This window comes from Perognathus longimembris, chromosome 25, assembly GCF_023159225.1.
Source record: "Perognathus longimembris pacificus isolate PPM17 chromosome 25, ASM2315922v1, whole genome shotgun sequence".
NCBI classification, from domain to species: Eukaryota; Metazoa; Chordata; class Mammalia; order Rodentia; family Heteromyidae; genus Perognathus; species Perognathus longimembris.
This window is the reverse complement of record NC_063185.1, coordinates 23,620,434-23,636,065: the sequence shown is the minus strand read 5'-3', so window position 1 is coordinate 23,636,065 and position 15,632 is coordinate 23,620,434. Positions and strand designations below refer to the sequence as shown.

General features: G+C 65.1%; 1 protein-coding gene across 1 annotated transcript in view; it reads right to left on the bottom strand.

Moving 5' to 3' along the window:
• Positions 1-1,253: 1,253 nt before the first annotated feature.
• Positions 1,254-15,632, bottom strand: part of Tenm2 (teneurin transmembrane protein 2) — a 91,626-nt gene continuing 77,247 nt past the window's right edge. Inside the window, 23 exon segments of the mRNA XM_048334154.1 lie at positions 1,254-1,676; positions 1,678-1,713; positions 1,715-2,101; positions 2,212-2,324; positions 2,938-3,133; positions 3,135-3,427; positions 3,430-3,472; positions 3,474-3,617; positions 3,619-4,023; positions 4,025-4,236; positions 4,239-4,469; positions 4,472-4,553; positions 5,692-5,946; positions 5,948-5,989; positions 9,204-9,439; positions 9,672-9,847; positions 11,566-11,654; positions 11,656-12,174; positions 12,176-12,300; positions 12,303-12,440; positions 14,496-14,651; positions 15,100-15,255; positions 15,258-15,331. Coding sequence (XP_048190111.1) covers positions 1,305-1,676; positions 1,678-1,713; positions 1,715-2,101; positions 2,212-2,324; positions 2,938-3,133; positions 3,135-3,427; positions 3,430-3,472; positions 3,474-3,617; positions 3,619-4,023; positions 4,025-4,236; positions 4,239-4,469; positions 4,472-4,553; positions 5,692-5,946; positions 5,948-5,989; positions 9,204-9,439; positions 9,672-9,847; positions 11,566-11,654; positions 11,656-12,174; positions 12,176-12,300; positions 12,303-12,440; positions 14,496-14,651; positions 15,100-15,255; positions 15,258-15,331 — 4,480 coding nt within the window. The 3' untranslated portion in view covers positions 1,254-1,304.

Here is a 15,632-nt window from a genome sequence, read left to right as displayed (position 1 = left end):
TTTTTTTTTTTTAACCTTTTTAAAATTTTTTTTGCGCGTGTTTTTAAATTTTTTTTAATGTATTTTTTTTTCTTTTCTCTCCTTGTGGTGACTCTCATGTGATTGTCTCAGTTTCTGGACCAAACAAACACACTAATATTGGAAGTCGGAAACATTGAACGTGCCTGGTGGCACCTATGGTATTTACAGGGCGATCGGAAGTGGCACCTGTTAGCAAGATTTACAACGCCCACCTCTACCGGAACTGATACCCACAAACTACAGATTCTAAACAGACTACACCCTGTAACTGCGAATACGGCCCACAATGGAATCTCCAAAGACAAAAAGAAAAGGAAAAAGAAAAGAAAGAAGAGTATGAGATTCGTCTGCGGCGACTCTAAACCGCCCCTCTGAATTAAATTTTACACTCTGCGCTCACGTGAAATTAGCTCAGGCCCCGGGAAGGGTGACCCGCGGTGTTAAGTGCTGGACGGTCATTTATGTCGCTAAGGAAATTGCTGTTGTTGTTTGTTGTGGTTTTCTGGTTGTTGTTGTTTTTTTTTTCCTTGTGTTTTTATTTCTTTTTTCTTTGTCTTTTAGAAAAGTATTTTCAGTGCTCACTCCCTCCGCTTGGAATGCTCTGCCCCCTCCCCCCGCCCCAGGCCCTAACACACAGGAATCGCCCCCAAAGTCATGGTTTGTGTAAATGCACCTGTATTGGTGTCAAGGAAAACCTCGGAAGTGTATGTGCTGGGCCAGACAGTCTGAGCCCTGGTCCCCGGCGGCTCAGCCCCCCTCCGCGGGCCCGGGGGGGGGGGGGGGCGGGGGGCCTCCGGCGAGGCCGCGCTAGCTTGCCGTCGGGGCTGCCGCGTGGGGGTTGTGGTGTGGTGTGTGTGTGTGTGTGTGTGAGTGTGGGTTTTTGTTTGTTTGCTCGTGCTTTGTTGTGGTTGTTCTGTTCCTTTTGGACATTTTTGCGTCTCTTTCTGCCTGTCTGTCTGTTTGGTTTTGTTTTTAAAGACCCCCACACAAGCGGGTCGTTCTCTGCGGGGGGGAACTCGAAACGGCCGTCCATTCGTCCGGTTCCTCCGTGGGGTCGGTGCGGCGTGGCGGAGGGCGGCCGCCAGGGTCCTAATCTACTTCAGGATGAGGAACGACGTGGGTGCTTACATAGCAGCATCGGAACTCAAAAAAATGTGAGCTTTCCCTGCACTGGCGATCCTGAAGCGGCCCGGCTCCAGGGCCCCCGGTCTGCGTCTCCTTAGGAGAGGACCTCCCGGGATTCGGCGGAGCCATCCAGACAGAGATGGCGGCGGGCCGTGCCGTTACCTCCTGCCCATCTCGTTCTGTCTCAAGAACTGGATGTTGTTGGTGCTGTCCGCCAGCTCTGGGTACTGCTCCACCGGCAGCACGTAGTAGCCCTCGTAGCCCTGCACGCGGCCGGTGCTCAGCAGCTGCTGCCGCTCGCCCTCCGTCCACAGCCGGCTGCCCTCGCGGCCGTCCCGGGCGCGCCGCTGCTCCTTGGCCCAGGCGGTGCCCAGCGCGCGCTGCCGGGCCTGGTCCAGGACGCGCGCCTTCTCCTCGTCCAGCGTGTCGGGCGTGAGGCCGTAGCGGATGCTCAGCAGCAGGGTGGAGTACTGGAACTCGATGTTGGTGAAGCGGCGCGTGCGGCCGTTCACCAGCAGCGTGGGCTGCGACCACCGTCACGTTCACCCCGCTGTCCAGCGCCTTGCGGGCCCAGCGTGGTGCCCAGCGTGACCAGGTCGCCGTCGGCCGCCCCGATCTTCACGAAGTAGTGCGTGTCCTTGCCCTCGATGCTGTAGTGCATCCTCTCCAGGTAGTAGGCGTTGTTGAGCACCGACGCCACCTTGCGGCTGTCCTCGCTGGCCAGGCTGGACACGCCCGTGGTCACCCGGCCCTCCTTGATGGCGAACATGACGCCCTTGCCGATGATGGGCGTGGTGGTGGCGAACCAGCGCCCCGCCTTCTCCCGGCCGCCCGCGTGCAGCTTCTTGGAGATGACCTGGCCCTCCAGGGCCATGAAGGCCTGGTTGTGCCGCTCGGTGGTCTGCTGGATGCCGGTGATGAGCTGCGGGGACGAGAGGACCGGGGTGTGGAGCGGCTGGCCGTCCCCGCCCGCCCCCCCGCCCCCCCCATCCCCCCCCCCGCCCCCCCATCCCCCCCCCCCCCCCCCGCCCGGGGCGCCGGCTCACCTGCCCCGCTCTCGCTCGCCTGGCTCTCGGACAGCTCATAGGGCGGAGGCACGAAGTACATTTTGGCTCTGGGGAAGCTGGGGATGATGTTGCTGAGCTGAAACCCAAACATCACAAGCCAGCTCTTCACGTCTGTGCCGGGGAGAGAAGCGACAGCAGAGGGTTCGGGACTCGCCGCAGACAGGCGGGCAGCGGTGCGGTGGGGAGCCGCACCGGGGAGCCCCAGAGCTCCCGTCCCCCCCCCCCCCCCGAGCTGGCCCACCGCTGGGCGCCACGCTGGGGTGCAGGCCCGTGGAGCACAGCGGGACAGCGGAGCGGCCGCCGGGGCCCAGGCCCCGAGTCCAAGTCCCAGCACCGGCACGCGCGCGGGCACGCACGCACGCACGCACGCACACGCACAGTCCTCGCACTTCTTATTCTTATCGTCCCTAGAGGCCGAGATGACAGGCATGCCTGCGTCCCCGCACCCGGGCTTTTGTTGTGGCTGAGCGGCGGGGGGGGGGGGGCCCCCCTCACCTCCCGCCCCCAGGTTGGCCTCCAACCCAGACCCTCCTCGGTGGCGGTCCCCCTCCCTCCCCAGGGGCTGGGCTGACAGGCGGGCGCCACCAGGCCCGGTCCACTCTCCTAGGCCCTGTCCAGTGTCTGACGCCTGGGGGGCCCCCCGGGATGCAGAGCCCCCTCCGCAGGCTCCCCGGGGGCCCGGCGCCCTCCCCCCCTCCCCCCCCACCCGGCGGCGGCCCCTCACCCGTGACGTAGTTCTTGAGGTCGAGCTCGTTGCTGAGCGGGTTGTTGCCCTTGAACATGTAGAGGTTGAAGGGGGCGGGCTCGCGGCCCACGGCCTTCCACAGGGCGTAGTCGGGGGAGGTCCAGCGGCCGGCCAGCACGTCGTAGTCGCGCTGCGTGAAGTGCACCAGCTTGGTGAGCGGGTCGTAGAGGCCCCCCGTGGAAGCCGATGACCATCTGGAAGTCGGGGTTGGAGTCGTAGTAGACCTCGCCGTAGGCCGTGTACTGCAGCTGCTTCATCATGAAGCCGTTGATGCTGAAGACGGCCAGCGGCGTGCCCGTGTTGTCCGACGCCACGTAGTACTCCTCCCCGCTGCTGCTCTCCATGGCGAACAGGTGGCCCTGCAGGTCGTAGTAGAGCGAGGTGATCTCGGAGTTGGAGTGGTTGTAGACGTGGGTGACGCGCGTGGGGTTGTAGAGGTCGGAGTAGAAGTACTGCAGGTGTGGCCCAGGTTGGTCTTGTAGGAGGCGCGGCGGCCCACGCCGTCGTAGCGGTTACTGCGCGCTCCAGCCGCCGGCCCTGTTGTAGGCGCGGGTCAGGAGGCCCTTGGAGTTGTACTCGAACACGTCGGCGCCGCGCTGGCACAGGTAGCCGTCCTCGTCGATCCGGTACTGCACGTCGCCCAGCCGGGTGATGCGGTCCGCGCAGGTCGTAGCGCAGCGGCGTGAGGCGCGCGCTGCTGCCCGGGTTGAGCAGGTGCAGGTTGCCGTTGAGGTCGTAGCTGTAGCGCCAGGTGGGCCGGTCGTTGACGGCCACGGCCTGCAGCTGCCCGTCGCCGTCGTAGTCGTACGTGTACTTGGTGGTGTTGGCGTAGGGCCCCAGCTTGAGCTCGCGCTTCACCACGCGCCCCATGCTGTCGTACTGCACCGTCATCCAGTACATGAGCGAGCGGAACATCTCGTACTGCACCTCCTTCACGCGCCCGTGCGTGTCGAAGTGCTTGCTCAGCGTCATCACCGCCGTGGTGATGATCTGGTTCACGTCGTAGTAGATGACGCCGAACTTGCCGAAGTGCTCCACCTTGCCCGAGATCTCGTCGTAGCGGTAACAGGTCGACGGGCAGCGGCGTCTCGCTGATGACCGGCTTGACGCTGGCGATGCGGAAGCTGTTGTCGTGGTAGGTGTAGTCGAAGCGGGCGTTGATCATGCCCTCCTCCGAGAAGCGGTAGATCTGCTTGTCCACCAGCGGCCCGATCTTGCGGTAGCGGATGGTGCAGGAGAAGCCGCCGCTCTGCAGGTTCACCATCTTCAGCACGCCCGTGTCTCGTCGTAGCCGAACGTGACGGCCGTGCTGTCGTACACGATCTCCGACAGCTTGGACAGCTTGCCGTAGCGGTAGAACACCTGGCGGCCCGTGCCCAGGAACGAGGTCTTGAGGATGCGGCCGTCGTCGCTGTAGTCGAAGATGACGGACGCGTTGCTCTCGGGCGGGTTGTAGATGTTGCGGATGTAGCCCACGGACGTGTGCGTGCTCACGCTGTGGCGGGCCACGCTGGCATGGTGACGGCCTGCAGCCGCTCCGACGCGTCGTACTCGAACACGTACTGCCGCTGGCTCTGCAGCAGCAGCACCGTGGACTGGAGGGGGGGGCGGGAGGGCGGGAGGCCGCAGGTGAGAACGCGGGCCGCGGGGCTGGCGGGGGACAGCGCCGGCCCCCCTCACCCACGACGGAGGCCAGCGAGAGCCCTGCTGGGGGGGGGGAACGTCCCGGCACCCCCCCCAAGACACCCACCCGCCCTCGTCCGTCTGGATTCTTCTAGCAAGGAGCTCTGAACTCTGCGGGGGGAACCCCAGGGCCGCTCCCACACCCTGAGCCGGAGACGGTTTATCTGCAGCAAGGCGGCCACGAGCCAGCCACGAACCAGCCACGCCAGCCACGAACCGGCCACGCCAGCCACGAACCGGCCACGCCAGCCATGAACCGGCCACGCCAGCCACGAGCCAGCCACACCAGCCATGAACCAGCTACGCCACCCACGCCACCCACAAATCGGCCACGCCAGCCACGGACCAGCCACGCCAGCCACGAACAGCCACGCCAGCCACGAATCAGCCGCGCCAGCCACGAACCAGCCACGCCAGCCACGAACCAGCCACGCCAGCCATGAACCAGCTATGCCACCCACGCCACCCACAAATCGGCCCACGCCAGCCACGGACCAGCCACGCCAGCCACGAACAGCCACCCCACCCACGAATCAGCCGCGCCAGCCACGAACCAGCCACGCCACCCACGAATCAGCCGCGCCACCCATGAACCAGCCGCGCCACCCACGAACCAGCCACGCCACCCCATGAACCAGCCGCGCCATCCATGAACCAGCCACGCCACCCACAAATCGGCCACGCCAGCCACGAACCAGCCACGCCAGCCACGAACCAGCCACACCAGCCACGAACCAGCCATGCTACCCACGAATCAGCCACATGACCCACGGGGTGCACGGGGGTGTCAGCACGGCCTCCACGATGATTTGGGGGGAGTAAAATCGGGCAATCGTACTGTCCTTGTGTTCTGTCCTCACTGGGCACCCCGTAATCCCCCCCTCTTCTTTTCCTACGATGGTGCCTGGCCCTGAGCAATACTTTCCTTCGGGATGTTTCTCCCTTGCGGTGAGGAGGGGAGGCTGGGGGAGTCGGGGATCCGCGTGGAGATCTCCCACGGGGGGCCCGGGGCCCGGGGGTGGGGTGGGGCGGGCGGCGGCGGGCGCTCACCTTGTCCAGGTAGGAGTAGCTCCACACCTTGCCGTCGGCGAACATGCGGGAGACGACGCGGCCCTGCTTGTCGATGTCGATCTTCTCGCTCATGGCGCCGCGCTGCAGGCCTGCCAGGCGGCCGTTGAAGAAGTAGGAGACGTTGACGGCGGCCAGGCCGCTGCTGGGCAGCCAGAGGAAGGGCCGGCCGGCCTGGTCGTAGATGATCCGCAGCGTGAACTTGCGGTGGTCGTCGTACACCTTCTCCGTGCGGATGTTTGCGGTCGTAGTCGATGGACAGCAGGTTCCTGCCGTGGACCTGGGGAGACAGGACGGGCGCCGTGGCTTCAGGGGCGCCGCCCGGCCCGGGGGGGGGGCACGGGCCAGGCCGGGGAGCCGTGTGCGGGCGCTGGGGCGCAGGACTGCGCCGTGGTGGTTGGGGTGCGGGGGGGCACCGTGGGTGACCGGCACCCTCCCCTGGGGCGCACCACCCCGTGGGAAGGGTTCGGGGGGACGGCCGTGCCGCCCACCATCCACACAGAGGCACGTGACAGCCGCCTCCCCCTTTTTATTTTAATTTCAGCCACGGGGCTTGAACTCAGGGCCCGGGCGCTGTCCCGAGCTCTTCTGCTCAAGGCTGGCGCTCGACCGCTTGAGCCACGGCACCACTTCTGGTTTTCTGGTGTTCATTGGCGATACGAGTCTCACAGGCTTTCCTGCCCGGGCTGGCTTTGAACCGCGGTCCTCAGGTCTCAGCCTCCTGAGCAGCTGGGATGACGGGCGCGATATACAACCACCCGCGCCCGCGTTTCCCAGACACAGAGCACTTCGCACACGCGCTCGCCGTCATCTTTCCTTTGGACACGACGCCGAGGGCTGAGGGCCCCTCTGAACAGAACCTGGGGCTCTCACCGTTCGAGGGCTAAGGACATGGCGCTGCAGGAAGGCAGGGAGAGGAACACGGAATAATTCCCAGCGCAAACTTTCATGTCCGGTGTCCCAAGACAACTGGGCAGAAGCGGGGAGGCTCCCCCGGGGCTGGGGGGGCCACTGATTCCTGTGGATCTGTGGGGGACTCGCCGGGATGGGGTCCCGGCCAAAGCTAGGACCACCACCGCCAGGCCCCCGGCCCCTCTGACCCCTGGCTGGGTGGGCCAGGGGTCAGAGGTCACAGGTGCCGAGTCCTGACACTACGTTTTTGGCAGGGTTTTGCACTTGGAGCTGCCGCCCCGCCACCGAAACCGCGGCTCCGGCCCTTGCGCTTTAGCTATTACTGAAGCCGACGCTGCTGTGGCTCCCCGGCCTCCGACTGTGATCTTCCTGCTGATTCGTCTCCTGGAGCTGGGATTATAGACATGCACCACCCTGCCCAGCCTTGAGTGGCCTTGGGGCCCTCTCGTCTGCTCCTGGAAACGTGAGCTTAATATTTCCGGCTGGGGTTAGACTTTGGAGAGGTGGAACTTCTATAAAATGCCCATCTCCTAATAACGAAGTAAAATAAATTCGCGGAGAGCCAAAAAGTTCAGGTGAGCTGTGCGATGGAAGGGGAGACTATGGAATCACCGGCGGGGGGTGGGGGGGGGTGGCGGGCACCTGCAGTAAGAACGAGACCCCTGGAATTGCGGGCTGAGAGCTCGGTGAGGGGCAGGCACAGAGCTGGGCTCGGGGGGGGGCCCAGTCCCCCAGTTTGGAGAGGGCAGGGGCTTTAATGGACTCATTCTGTTCTCTTATTCCGAATTAAATAATCTCTCTAGCAATATTTAAATTAACCCTGAGGCTTCCTGGAGAATACAGAAGTTATTTTGAATTATTTTCACCGCCACGCTCAGCACAATTCTCCTCCTAGCCAGCGCGGTAGGAACTCGGCGCTGGAGAAACCAATTTTTAAATTAATACGATTTTGTGTTTGCAAGGAAGCCATTATTTTTAATTATCAGGCATCTCCCTCAGTCTGGCCCCCCCAGTTAATGAAGCTCAGCTATTTAGCCTGGGTTTTTATTTGCATAGAGGGCAGACTCGGGGAAGCACTTCCGCCCGCGGAACTGCCCGGAACGTTTCCATCGCACCCCGCGCAGGCCTGCCACGAGGAGACCAGGAAACGCCGCTGTCAGAAGGGACCAGCCGGGCCAGAACGGGCTCCGACTCAGCCCCGAGGGGCCGGGCCGTGGGGTCCCCTCCAGGAAACGGAGCTGTAATGCAGCAGGAGTGGTTCCAGTGAGACACCTGGCAGCACCCCTCCGCCATTCTGCTACGCCGCGAGCGTGGGGAAGCCAAGAAAGAGGCAAGCGTGAGCGAGCGCATGAGACCGCGGCCAGACGCTGGAAAGCAGGAGTGCCCGCCTGGAGGGGCCGTGGGGCTTTCCAGAGCCCGGGGCCGGGGCTTTGCCCAGTGTGGTGTCCTGAGATCTCAGGGCCCATTTGTTACCCGGCCACTGCGGGTCCCACCTGACCGATACATGCTCCCTCGCCTTGTACGGGATCCCTGGGGGCCCTGCCAGCATAGGCTCACTAGAACTAGACTCTAAATTACCAGCCAAGTCTCTCTCTCTGTCTCTGTCTCTGTCTCTGTCTCTGTCTCTCTCTGTCTCTGTCTCTGTCTCTGTCTCTCTCTCTCGCACAGTCAACACCCTCGGAAGGAATGAAAATGCTGCGCCCCGCTTTGTCGCTTTGACGGTGGGGAAGGAGCGAGTGGGGCAGGCGGGAAGGCCGCCCGCCCGCCCGCCGGCCCGCCCGCCGTCTGGCTCCTCAGCTGGGCTCTGTAGCCCTCTGGGCCCGTCCGGCCCTCCCCTGCCTACGGCTCCCCTGTAATTTCCAGGAGTTTCTTATATTTCATTCACTAAACAGTTTATGAACTGAATTAAAATAAATGAGATGCAAATAAATTCCAGGCTTTCTCCCTCATTTTCAAATTACATTCTCAGTCCACTCAACCTGTTATAATCTCAGAGTGATTTTCATTTAAGAGAGCTAAATGGATTTGTGATTATTGTTACAGGAGCGAACCCCAGACAATTAAATGTTGAGGTGTCGGTAGAGAAATCACGGCTCTGATTTGCATGCACGAGCCGGCGGCCGGCGCCGCTCCCCCCCGCCGGCCACGGGGGGGCGCTGTGGGCGACCACGCGCGCGGTCCGGTCCGCCAGGGCCACGCGGCCGGCCCTGCGTGTGCGCGTGCGGGTGGACGCCCACCCGCGGCCTGCGCCCGTCACCCCAGCCGCTCAGCAGCAGGCTGGGCTCTGAGGACCCCGGTTCGAAGCCAGCCTGGGCGGGAGAGTCCGTGAGACTCCGATCGCCGAGGAATCGCCCCCAAACCGGGAGGGGCGCCGTGGCCCAAGCGGCCGAGCGCCGGCCTTGTGCCGAAGAGCTCGGGGACGGCGCCCGGGCCGAGAGTTCAAGCCCCACGACTGACCGGAAAGAAAAAATAAGCCGGAGGTAGCACTGTGTGCTGAGTACCCTCGAGCACTGGGGCGCTGCCCCGAGGGTGAACCCCGCCCCGCAGGGGTCTGGGGGCCCCGGGACGCGGGCGCCACCTACCCGCAGCTTCCTGCCGAAGATGGTGACCTTGCCCTTGATCTGCTCCTTGCGGAGCCGCCACTCGATGGAGTTGAGCCCGTTGTCGGCGGGCAGCGAGATGTTGCAGCGGCTGATGGTGGGGGTCACGGTGCCGGCCAGGACGTGCGGCTCGCTGTGGAAGCTCACGCCCATGCCGTTGGCGTACAGCACGCGCAGGGTGCCGTTGTTGTACAGCTGGTAGCTGTTCCGCACTTGGTCTGCGGGGGGGGGGGGGACACGCGGGACCGCGTGGTTAGAACGGGGAGGGGGGGAGGCCTCCCGACTCCCGGAGGGGGGGGGGGTCCCTGTCCTTCTGGGGTGTCTCAGCGTGGGGTTCCGGACCCTGCACCACGGCCAGCCTCCCCCGGCCGGCCAGCCCTGACTCGGGGCGGAGGCCGCCTGGGCCGCCAGGGCCGGGGTGGGGGGGTGCGACGGGGGGGGGGAGCCCACCTTGCACCACCGTGTAGGAGGCCTCCACCGAGGACAGGTTGGTGACCACGGTGACGTCGTCGTCGCGGTTGGAGTTCTCGATGTCGATGGTGATGGACTTCTCCATCTCGCGGTGCAGGCTGGTGACCACGCCCGTGGGCCGCGTCACGTTGGTCAGCCGCCCCTCGTGGTCGTAGCTGCGGGGAGGAGGGGGCGCCGGCTGGGGTCGCGTCGGGCCGGGGTGGGGGCCCCGTCGGCCCCGCCTGCCCCCTCGCTCGGGTGCCTCCCGGCCTGCGCCGAGCGGCGGTGGGGGGGTCCGGAGGGGGGAGCCGGGCAGCGGGCTCCCTTGAGGGCCCAGAACCCCGGCGGCTCTGAGCGTCTCGGGAGCCCCGGCCCGGAACGCGGGGCTGCAACGCCGGCGGCCGCCACGGGGTGGCAGCGGCTCCCTTCTGCTGGCGCGGGAGGCCTCGCTGGGACCCAGGGGCCGTGGGTTCTTCCCCCCCGCCCGGCCCCAGCCGGCCTTGGGGAGATCCCCTCCCCGACGCACTAAATTCTCAGGGACCAGCCATACGGAGCGGAAAAGAAACCGGCGGCCAAAACCACACCGGGGTGGCCGGTGCTCGCGCCTGCAAGCCCAGCTGCCCGGGGGGCCGGGGTGGGAGGATCACAGTTAGGAGCCAGCCCGGCCCAGGCAGAAAGTTTCCTAAGACTCTTATTTCCAAATAAACAGCAGAAGCAAAAGCAAAACAACAACAACATCAACAACAACAACAGCCCCCCCCCCCCCAATGCAGAGCCGTGGCTCAAGTGTAGAGCGCCAGCCTTGAGCAGAAAAACCCAGGGACAGTGCCCAGGCCCTGTGTTCAAGCCCCCAGGTCTGGTGTGTATGCACACGCGCGCACACACACACGTGCACGCACACGCCCCCCCACGCGCACACCGTAAGGATCAGCTTGCTCCTTCACCACTCGGGCCAAGCAGATGGGTGTGGATTCTATTTAGTCGCGGCCAGGGACCAGCATGATTTCACGGGTTAATTCTATGGTGTGTGTTGGTGGGGGGGGGTCCTGCCCCCCAAGCCAGGGATGACCGGGAGGGAAACTGAGCCCCCCGGCATCTGGCTCCGTCTCGATTTGCTTCTGCTGCAGAGGAGATTCAGCGTTTACCGTCCTGTCTGCAATCATGTGTGCTGCTGGACCTACTGCAAATCACGGGGAGCCCCCCTGGGACCCCAGCCCCGCGGGCTCCCGTTTCCGCACCCCCTCGGCACGCGTGCATAATCAACCCAGATAATCAGCGCCTATCTCCCGGGGGCGCGCCCAATATCCTGAGATCCCAACGGCAGGCCGCAGGAATTCCCAGTGCTGGGCAGAGACTCGAGAGAGGAGACAGGAGCGGGGGAGGGGGGAGGGAGGCAGGGGAGAGAAAAGAGAACCTAAATATCCTGAGATCCCCCCCCAACTTGTTATCTCCCCCCGCCTCCCCCCTGTCGACCGTGAGGCCTGAACTGGGGGCCTGGGCGCTGTCCCCGGCCTGTCGTGCTCAAGGCTACGTTCTACCACGTGAGCCACAGCGCCACCATTCCCGGCTTCGCTGTCGTGGATCCGCCGGGGGTAAAGAGTCTCCCCGTCTTTCCCGCTTGGGCGGGCTTTGAACTGCGATACTCAGATCTCAGCCCCCCTCCTCCGCGCCCCCAAGTAGGTAGGATTCTCGCTGTGAGCCCCGGGGGACCGGCCCCTGAGCGCTTTGGCTCACGGCTCGCGCCCCGCCGCGTCGAGCCACGGTCCCAGCCGTGGCTTTCGGGTGGTTCGCGTGGGGTGGGTACGCGTCCCACGGCTTTCCCGCCCGGGCTGGCTTCGGGGCGCCCGTCCTCGAGTCTCGGCGCCCGGGGCGGGGGGGGGGGGGACACACTCACTCGTAGAAGGTGGTCCAGCCGGTCTCGTCGCTCTTGGTGGTGAGCAGGCCGGTGTTCCCGCTGTAGGTCATGAGGCCCAGCTCCAGGCCTCTGCGTGGACACGGCCTTGAGGCCTCCGTGGGGGCCCACGGTGAGCGTGACCACCTGGTTGTCGGGCATGAGCAGGTGGCGGGCGGCGCCGGCGCCGTCGCGGCGGATCTTGAGGGAGTTGCCGTTGTTGTCCACCAGCTCGGTGACGCGGTTGTCGGGGCCGTAGGTGAAGTTGTACAGGTACTCGCCGGTCACCAGGCTCAGGGTGTGCTGGTGCACGCCGTCGGCGTTGAACACGTACAGCTCCTGCTCGCCGGGCGAGGCCGCCTCGTACTGGTTGAAGGCGTTGAGCACCGGCTTGTTCTTGCTGACGGCGCGGATGCGGATGTTGCCCAGGTCGGCCACGTAGACGGTGCCGTCGGGGGCCACGGCGAGCGAGGACGGCGCGTTGAGGATGGCGTCGGGGGCGTAGGCCTCGTCGCCGGCGTAGCACACGCAGTTGACGTCGTTCTTGCAGTCGCAGTCGGACGCGGCGCCCGCCAGCAGGCAGATCTCGCCGTTGGTGGTGACCTGGCGCAGCCCGGCTGATCTTCTTCTCGTCCGTCTCGGTGATGTAGAGCACGCCCGCGTGCGAGATGGCGATGGCGCTGGCCGACTCGAGCGCCGAGTGGATGGCCAGCTTGCTGAGCGAGTAGTCGATGCCCGCACCTGGCAGTGCATGGGCCGCCCGGCGATGACGCTCACCTGGTGGTTCTCCGTGATGCGGAGGACGACGTTGTTTTCTAGAACATACAGGGAATTGTCCATGGGGTTCACGGCCAGGTCTGTGGGCCACTCGAGGCGCACTGGGGAGGACAGGGCGAGTTAGAGACCGGCCACGCGGCCACGGAGCCCACGCACGGGGGGAGGGGGGAAGGGGGGACGGGGGGGGACGGGGGGGGACCCTCGCCGCCCCCCGCCTGCCTGGGGTGGGGCACGGGAGGAGATCCCGGGGGCTCTTGATCTCGGCCCGGGAGGGGGGCGGGGAGAGCGTGCCGGCCCCGCCCGGGAAGCCATGGCCCCCGAGGGGCGACCCCTCCGTCTGCACCCCGCACGGGGCCCGGGCCAAGGGCCGGACGGACAGACGGAGACGAGGCCACGGCCCGGGGCGCGGCGGGGAGTCCGGCGCCGCCCACAGCACCCCCACGCCCGGGCGGCGCTCAGAGGGCTGAGGCCGGGCCGGCGGGAGGGCGAGGAGACCACGCGGGCTCCCGGAGCTGGGACGAGAGCTGACCCCTGAGGGCGAACCCACCCACGGGGGCTCCACAGGGCGTGGGCCGTGGGCTGGGCACGGGGGGGGCAGCTGGGGGGGGGTTCTGAAGAACGGGGAAGTGCGGCCCGCCTCAACCCGCACCTCCAACTGCAGCAATGACACAAGGCGCAGGCCTCTCGTCCTCCTTCCCTCCCTCCCTCCTCCCTTCCTCCCTCCTTCCCTCCTCCCTCCTTCCTTCCTTCCCTCCCTCCCTCCTTCCTTTGTCCTTCTTTCCTTCCTCCTTCCTTCTCTCCCTTCTCCCTCCCTCCCTTCCTCCCTCCCTCCTTTCCTCCCTCCCTCCTTCTCTCCCTTCCTCCCTCCCTCCTTTCCTCCCTCCCTCCTTCCCTCCCTCCTTCCCTCTCTCCCTCCCCTCCTTCTTCCTTCTCTCCTTCCTCCTTCGCTCCCTCCTTCCTTCCTTCCCTCCCTCCTTCCTTCCTTCCTTCCTTCCTCCTTCCTTCCTTCCTTCCTTCCTTCCTTCTTCTCTCCCTTCCTCCCTCCCTCCTTTCCTCCCTCCCTCCTTTCCTCCCTCCCTCCTTCCTCTCTCTTCCCTCCTTCCTTCCTTCCTTCACTCCCTCCTTCCTTCCTTCTCTCCCTCCCTCCCTCCCTTCTTCCCTCCCTCCCTCCTTCCCTCCCCTCCCTCAATCCTTCCTTCCTTCCCTCTGTCTGTTCCTTCTTTCCTTCCTTCCTTCCTTCCTTCCTCCTCCCTCCTCCCTCCTTCCCTCCCTCCCTCCCTCCTTCCTTCCTTCTCTCCTTCCCTCTTCGCTCCCTCCTTCCTTCCTTCCCTCCCTCCTTCCTTCCTTCCTTCCTTCCTTCCTACCTTCCTTCCTTCCTTCCTTCCTTCCCTCCCTCCTTCCTCCTTTCTTCCCTTCCTTCCTTCCTTCTTCCTTCCTTCCTTCCTTCCTTCCTTCCTTCCTTCCTTCCTCTCTCTCCTCCTCCCTCCCTCCTTTCCTCCCTCCCTCCTTCCCTCCTTCCTTCTCTCCTTCCCTCTTTCCTTCCTTCCTTCGCTCCCTCCTTCCTTCCTTCCCTCCCTCCCTTCCTCCTTTCTTCCCTTCCTTCCTTCCTTCTCTCCCCTCCCTCCCTCCCTTCTTCCCTCCCTCCCCCTTCCCCTCCCTCCCTCCTTCCCTCCCTTCCCTCTCCCTCCTTCCTCCCTTCCTTCCCTCCTTCTCTCCTTGCTTCCTTCTCTCCCTCCTTCCTTCCTTCCCTCCCTCCCTCTCCCTTTCTTCCCTTCCTTCCCTCCTTCCTTCTTCTTCCTTCCTTCCTCCCTCCCTCCTTCCGTCCCTCCTTCTCACCTTGCTTCCTTCTCTCCTTTCTTCCTTCCTTCCTTCCTTCCTTCCTTCCTTCCTTCCTTCCTTCCTTCCTTCCCTCCCTCCCTCCTTCTTTCCTTCTCTCCTTTCCTCCCTCCCTTCCCCCCTCCCTCCTTCCCTCCCTTCCTTCCCCCTCCCCTCCCCCTCCCCGTCACTCCCCAGCCTGTCCCGTTGCTTGGCTGGCCAGGTCTCCTGGCGGGCAGGCAGTGCTCTGGTGTTCACCTGACCCTGGTTTCTTCCCAGCTCACGGGCGGGGGTGGGGTGGGGTGGGGCGGGTGGGGTGGGGACACAGGGGCGGGCCCCACCTGAGCCACGTCCATCGCTGGAGTCGCAGCTCAGGGGCCGCACGGCGGTGAGGTCGTTGGAGCCCAGCAGGGTGGAGATGATCCCGTTCTGGTCCACCTTGCGCACCTTGGTGGCGTCCACGAAGTACATCAGCCCGTTCTTGTCCACGGCGATCCCTGGGGGGTGGGGCGGGGGTGAGCGGCACGCTGGGGGGGGTAGGGCGCGGCTCGTAGCCGTGTGTGGCCAGCATGGGGCAGGGGCAACACCCGTGGCCGGGGCGGGGCGAGGCAGCGCCTCCTTTTTGAGGCGGGCGCGTTTCCGGGGTGGCGGCTGCATGGCCGCCGGCCTCCCAGCACGGGTGGGCAGGCTGCCTCTGCGTCCTCAGGACACGACGCCTTCCAGGGCGCTGGAGCAAGTCCCCCAGGGGCTCCCCCCCGCCCCCTGCGAGGCAGCGCTGCGCTCGCAACTTCCCTGTGCTGCCCTGCCGCCCTTCCCCCGGGCGACTCCCCACGGCGCCCCGACTCCCCCCGCCCGCAGGGCTGAGGCGCCCCAGAGACGTCCACCTCCACTTCACTCCTGCGCCAAGTGCCAGGCGCCCAGCCTTCGTCCGGCCTCGGCCTTTACCTCTGGGGCTCATGAGCGTGGCCTCCACCGCCTTGCCCCCGTCGCCGCAGCGCGCCTCGTCGAAGGGCAGGCACTGCTCCCCGGTGCCCGCCACCACCTCTGAGTTCCCGGCCAGGTCCTTGGCTCCGCTCAGGGACCGCACGCGGTAGATCCGCGGCTGTTGGTGTCCGAGACGTAGAGCGAGCCCGACACGGGGTCCACCGCCAGGTAGTACTTGTGCGCGGGGTTGTTGCTTGAGGAGAAGAAGCAGAACGAGAGGGGGGGTGAGGGAGGGCTGCGGGGCTGGGCGGTGACAGCACTCCTTCCCCCTCCTGGCCGCCTCTCCCTGTCCCTGAGGTGACCCACAGCGCCCCCCCCCCCAGCCTCTCCCTGTCCCTGGGCTCGGTGCACCTTAGTGAACTGGAAAGCAGGGCGGCCTTGCCCCACTCGTGCTGACCCTCTAATCACACCCAAGTCCCTCACGCTGTCGTGGAATCGAGCTACAAGACCGACCGGGGCTTCACTCAGCCCATCAGGAAGACCCCGCTTTGGTT